This window comes from Antrostomus carolinensis, unplaced genomic scaffold (assembly GCF_000700745.2).
Source record: "Antrostomus carolinensis isolate BGI_N321 unplaced genomic scaffold, ASM70074v2 scaffold8219, whole genome shotgun sequence".
NCBI lineage: Eukaryota > Metazoa > Chordata > Aves > Caprimulgiformes > Caprimulgidae > Antrostomus > Antrostomus carolinensis.
In genome coordinates, this window is record NW_010340589.1 from 51,085 (window position 1) to 57,079 (window position 5,995).

Here is a 5,995-nt window from a genome sequence, read left to right on the forward strand (position 1 = left end):
AAATCTAGTGCTTTTTTATTTTAAAGTTAGAGAAAAGGAGGAAATGTGATCTGTGTATTTTCTGCTAAAGGGCCTGTGGTTTGCCTGGCTAACAGCCTTGCAGGTCAGTTCTAACACTTCCTGGTAAAGAACTAAATGTTCTTTTCACGCTACTGTTTGTTTTTCTAAAACCAGGATTTGCTTCCTTTGGGGAGGCAGGTTGCTGTCATGAGGGATAGTGCAACTTGTATGAGGGTTATTAAACATAGGAAAAAAACATTTGTACTTGCACAGCTAGTTATAAATCACTTACTCGAAAATTCTGAATGTGACTTGTCTTAAAGAATCTTACATTTTTCCAGTAATTTTTAATCCTTTTTTGTGCACATGTTGATTTCCTAAATGTTAATTGCTTTGTTTAAAAATAGTGTTCTCTGTTGAGAATATTTTCATGGAATAAAAAAATCTTTTCATGGTCTAAGTAATTAGTTTCCCCATTTGTCTTCTGTTACAATTGACAGGGAGTCTTTCAGCATGAGGCCTGTAACCTCTTTTTAGGTGGTAGAACCTCTGCTATGATTGTAGATGGGAGGACCAGATAATACCAGTTTTGGTGTTGTTTTTGTTTTTAGCCTACTCAAATACTCTCACTCCAGAAATAGGCTTACTGACAATGAGCACATGCAGCTGTAACCATCGTTATTGCTTAATTATTTATACAACTTCTGAGGATAAGGCTTATACACCAATTCTGTATGTGACAAAGTAGAATTTGCTGCTAAAGCACTCTTTATATAAACAGCATGCATGCTGATTTCCTACAAAAAGTGCTAACAGCTCCTGCTTTGCTTTCATCCAAAGAAAAAAGCAAAAACTACTTACCAAAGTGATTCATCTCAGTAAATGAAGCAAGTTTAATATATACATACACCCACATTTACTCATATCTGAAAGCATTTTAATTATCTGGATTGTTTGTTCTTGCCATTTCATCATTCATTCCTGGCTGCATACTAGTTGTGCAGGCTCTAGCAAAAGCCAAAGTACTACAACTGCTGTCTTGTAAGTTGTCCCCAGCACATACACAGCTCGTTTTCTCATTTTCTCATTTTCTGCTTTCATAGGTGCAATGATATTTGAGCCTTCTGTTGTGGTCACAAATAAAGGATCATTTCTGTACCCTGCAGAATTTCTGTGATCTGCAAATATGCAAATAATTTTGCATAAAGATACACTTTAAATCACAATTCTATGTACAGTGTTTTATATTCATTAAAGGAATATCATACAACAGATTTTCTGCAATGTCACATACTTAATCTGTCATTTTATTTACACTATTTGCATCATTTTAATATTAAGATGCCAATGCCCTGACTCCTAGGCATTACCAAAACATTGCAACTCTGGGGAAATAGAGAAAGCTCCAAGACTATCTTACAGGGATATCCTAACTGTTCAAAGGGACCATTAAATGACTTGGTGACACAAATAAATAATTTGTTTAGAAATCAGTAGTTTTAAAACAAGTGTGCATTGTGCAGTTAAAAGTTCTAAACATCTTGTGAAATGCAAGACATTTGTGCAGTATCAAATTGACAAAAGGAAGCTAAGGTTATTTCAAGTATATAATTTAAATAGTATTTGCAGAGTCTTATATACTTAATTGTTCCACCTGCTTCACTGGAGGAGGTTCCAGTTTTCGGGAAAGTGCAGTTAAAATCTGGCTGAATTTCTCGTATCTTTCATTTTGATTAACTTGTGCTCCTTTGCTGCCCCAGAGCAATCTCATTTGAAATTCTGTCTTGAAGATTTCACTCATCTCTTCATCTGGCTGGAAACCTAGTAAATAAAAAAGAATCCCACAATATCACCATCAGACAAGTTTTTTTATTCAGAAGAAATGGATTTTAAACTGCATTTCCTCCAAATAAGATAAGCTTTAGTGTGCTGGGTTCCTTTTGCACAATAATTTTAACAAGCTACCAAAACAATGCAAATCCTTTTCATCGCTGTAGCAGACAAGTGGTTCTAGGGACACTGGGACAGGCTCTGCTTTGCTCAATTCTAATGGTCTAGAATTGTCATTATAGCCTGACCTTAAATATAATTCTGATGTATATGTGCTGCCTGCAGAAATACCTAAAATTTCCCCCCCCCGCCTTACATTTTTCACTCAGGTTTAAAATATAAAGTCACACTATTATTAGCATGTTGCTGCTTTCTGTCTGCAAGCAGGCAGGATCTTGGTGTTGCATTTTTGCGCTACTATGAAGAATCTTAGTATGATGGGTGGTGTTTTATTCACAAAACTCAGAGCGGGAATTTTAAATTGTACAGAAGACAGGAAGTATCCTCAGTCCTTACTTGCACTTCTGTTCTGTTCCTAGAAAGGTGAGCACACTGAGGCATGAGAACTTTGAGTATGTTTAGTGAAAATGTATGCTGTGTTGCTTATGGGAGAATAGTGATGAATAATTTACTGTCTGCTTTTAAACAATATTGATGCTGTCCTCAGACAGTTTCCTGCAGGACATGTGCTACTATCTCAGCTCCCATGAAAGGGGAGAAGAATTTCTTGCACTGACTTTTAAGGGCATTTAGGCAGAGACCTTATTCTTCAGACATAACCCACACGTTCTGTTAACATACAGCAATTTCTCCTACTAGTGCTCCCTACCTTCCAGCATCCGTTCTGCAGTCAGGCTGTACGTTTCTGCGTGCTGTGCTATCTGACGAGCTGTGGCCAAGTGCTTGAGCATTATTTCGCAGCTTTGGTCACTGCTTTCCCACAGGTCCATGCCTTCAAACACAACAGCTTGTCGCTCCATCAAGGTAATGAGAGGCATCAGCAGTGGCACCGTTACGTTGTTCTGTGGAGCACTGACAGTCTCTGGGATGCAGAGTAACAAACAAATCGTATCATCAGACATTATAAAACCTGCTACTTGAAGAAGGTATTGTAACTGCAGTATTCTTTTCAAAGTTGGAAACTACTGTTTGTCTTCCATCTTTCAAATTGGCACCTTACCTCAGATACACCTGTCCTACCAGTTTCCAGTGAACTGGCTGAGGGAGAAGGCCAAGACAGATTAGCGTTGGAAAACTATTTGCTATAGGAGAAGGCTCCACTGAATCACTAGACAGTGGCACAGAGATTTTAAACACATTTAAAATCTGGGTCATTCCAATAAATTCTGTGAGGCTAAAAAAGTTTTCCTTCACTACCTGTTCTCTTAGAGAAATGTTCAGAGAAATGTTACCTCCCCCTTGCCACCCCTTTGGAGACTTCAGCTGCAAAGAATCTGATGCAGGAGCACATAATGTGATCAGAGGAATTACCTGACTAACCCATCCTTTGTTTTTGAGGATTCGTCCTCTGATCCAACAGGCAAAGCAAATAAAAAGCACAATCTGACAAAGTAATTTTCCTCTGAGAAAGGAGATTCCCCCCCCCCGCCCCTGTTTTTGAGGCAAGATGATGCAGAGTGTTTCAGTTTCTGCGCCACAAAGATGGAGTGTGGGTTTGGGCAGAATGTTGTATTCTGCATGGGTACATGCACACAAGCACCTACTGAGGTTTGGTTGGCAGCCTATGTCATTGTCTTATATTGCATTATTCAAGTTCACACAGTCAGCTAGCAAAACAGCAGCTGCCTCATCTCCGTACACAGGAAATCAGTAGCGGAAGAGTTAAAAGGCTGAATAGAAACCAGAATCGCTTATACTCACTGGTCCACTCATATTGGCCTTCATGCAAAGCTTTGCTGAACGGTTTCAGCTGTTTTTCATACGTAATGGCAGTCTGGGTGTAATGATGTCTTAGAGAGGTCCAGGTTTGTTCTAACCTACTGACCTGTTCAAACAAGATGGAGAATACACATTACCAACTCCATAGCAGCTCACCCAAGTACACTGCTAGAGATGACGTTTCTGTTCTGATGATCTCACTAGTCTTGAAGAAATTACATAAATTACCTTAAATAAACCATCAAACAACTCCATGTTTTGGAACATAAACAGATTTTTTTTTTTTTTTACCTGTGGCATTTCCAGTGCTTTCATAATGGCAGAAAATGCATACAAATCCCCCAGCGAGTCCTTCAGCTCCACTGCAACTTGGATGATCCTGTTTAATGTTGCTGCTCTATCTTCTAGAGTTCCTGTGCAACCCAAGATATCCACAGCTATTCCAATTGCCATGGTATTGTGCCTGTAAAACAATTTATACTGGTTACAAATTATTAAATTAGTAATACATTATGCTGTACATGTGTTCAGAGAACAGTTCAAAGGTGTATTTCAGTATCTTGGTATGCCCAGCAAACTTGCTCTTACCAACATCTTTGTATCAAGAGCTGTAATGCCATTATATGGAATACATACATATTGGCTTTCAATTAGTGTTTTAATAAATTTAATACATTTTCTTAAGATATTTCTACTATACAAAATTCTGCTCAAGCAATGAATGAGTGAACACTTTTACTGGAAAACTGCCCCAGTTCCCTTTGTCCTCCACACTCAAATCTTGGGACCTTCTCCCTAAATTTCAGCAACGAAACTACTGAAATCTGAATCAGAGAAGCAGGAAAGCTACATCAGGGATAGAAGGTCCTAATTGTTCCCCCTTAACTTGTGCAGAGGTTTTACAGAAAGCTTTGCTGATTATTTTTTTACTGCACTAGATCCTCTAGCCTCTTCCCCAGTTGCAGAGGGCTGCTACTTTCAGTGTTTCCCACACTTATGCTCAGCTAGACTATAGGTCCCCTGAACTTGAGTTTACCTGAGCTCTTAAAGGAGAGCTGAGGGTGTCAGCAGCACTAAGGACACTGCTTTCAACACAATTCTCCCTTCCCTGTATTATGGAAATTTTCCTATGCAAAAATAAGTTCTATCCCATCTTACAGAATTATCTTCTGTATACATGAATTCAGAAAAGGTGCAGGAAAGCATTCTTTGAGGAAATGTAGAGCACAATGTAGCAGTGATCTGATCTTCTGGCCATCTGCCCTGGAAATGAGTAACAAAAACATTTACCTTTCAATTAGGTCAAGGCGCAGTTGATGTCCGTAAGGCAAGGTAATCAGTTCAAGACCAGAGTTCACTCCCATAATCCTCCTCATCTCTTCAGAAACTTCTAGTATCCTCGCCACCTGTCGAGTGCAAAAGAGTGGGAGTTTTGAAACTAACTTGCTTAAAAAAAAAAAACACACCAAAAACAAAACCAAAAAAACCTTGCCACACAGAAATCCTCCAGGTTATATATGCTAATTACAAGCAAAACAATGTTAATATGATAATATGAGATTATCTGCTGTTTTAAGGCCTAAGTTGAAACACTTACAAACCAATCTGCCTGCCATTTTCTGATACACCCATCAGCAGGCTTTCTTGGTTATGAAAAGATGAAAGCAATCTGGGCTGCACAAGCCCCGCTGATACAAAATCTAGCACTAGAGAAACTTGTTTCACTTCGAGAGATGCAGGAGTGATACGAAGCCCCTGGAGACACAGTGATCCTACTCCTTTATCACAAAACACGCTCTCACGCACGCAAGTCGCAGATAATCACTCCATCACTTACCATACGGGTGCTTCTTTCATTATTAGAAATGTCAATATTTAAAAGGCAAACTGTGCTACTGATGCCACAAGAAGACCTACAAACTTCAGCCTTATCACAGCTCTCAGTACAAAGCATTTTTCTGGCCCAGTTCACATGCCAGTCTCATTGTATCATGCAGTCCTTATCACTGAGTGCAGTAATATGCAACAAGTTACCAATGAATGACAGTCACTGGTTCTCAGCACTGCAAGATGAAGATAAAATAGACCTCCACATGTCCCAGCTAGTTAACTGTCCCTGCTCCAAAATCCAAAAATCTCTTTCCATAAAACACTCCAGTGACTGACTTAATTGTACAGGCTCCCATATTTCCATCAGGCCAGTTTCCTTAGCCCCATTCCAAAGTTTATAGGATTTAGAATAAGGAGATTAATAATGAGCTAATTG

General features: G+C 39.0%; 1 protein-coding gene across 1 annotated transcript; it reads right to left on the bottom strand.

Annotated features, from left to right (window-relative positions):
• Positions 1–1,197: 1,197 nt before the first annotated feature.
• LOC104531339 (breast cancer anti-estrogen resistance protein 3) lies at positions 1,198–5,586 on the bottom strand. Its single transcript, XM_010176195.2, has 6 exons — positions 5,567–5,586; positions 5,020–5,175; positions 4,021–4,192; positions 3,693–3,835; positions 2,660–2,862; positions 1,198–1,821 (listed from the first exon to the last, which is right to left on the bottom strand). Exons 1-6 carry the CDS (start codon positions 5,584–5,586, stop codon positions 1,634–1,636), a joined length of 882 nt encoding a protein of 293 aa, XP_010174497.2. The 3' UTR covers positions 1,198–1,633.
• Between the last annotated feature and the right edge of the window lie 409 nt (positions 5,587–5,995).

What these genes read in the sequence shown, in the direction of transcription:
- LOC104531339 (XM_010176195.2), bottom strand. Translation starts at nt 5,586, where the DNA reads ATGAAAGAAGCACCCGTATG. An exon ending in AGTGAGTATAAGCGATTCTG is followed by an intron (nt 2,863 to 3,692) that starts GTTTCTATTCAG and finishes AGAGACTGTCAG; the next exon opens with TGCTCCACAGAACAACGTAA. An exon ending in TGCAGAACGGATGCTGGAAG is followed by an intron (nt 1,822 to 2,659) that starts GTAGGGAGCACT and finishes TTTATTTACTAG; the next exon opens with GTTTCCAGCCAGATGAAGAG.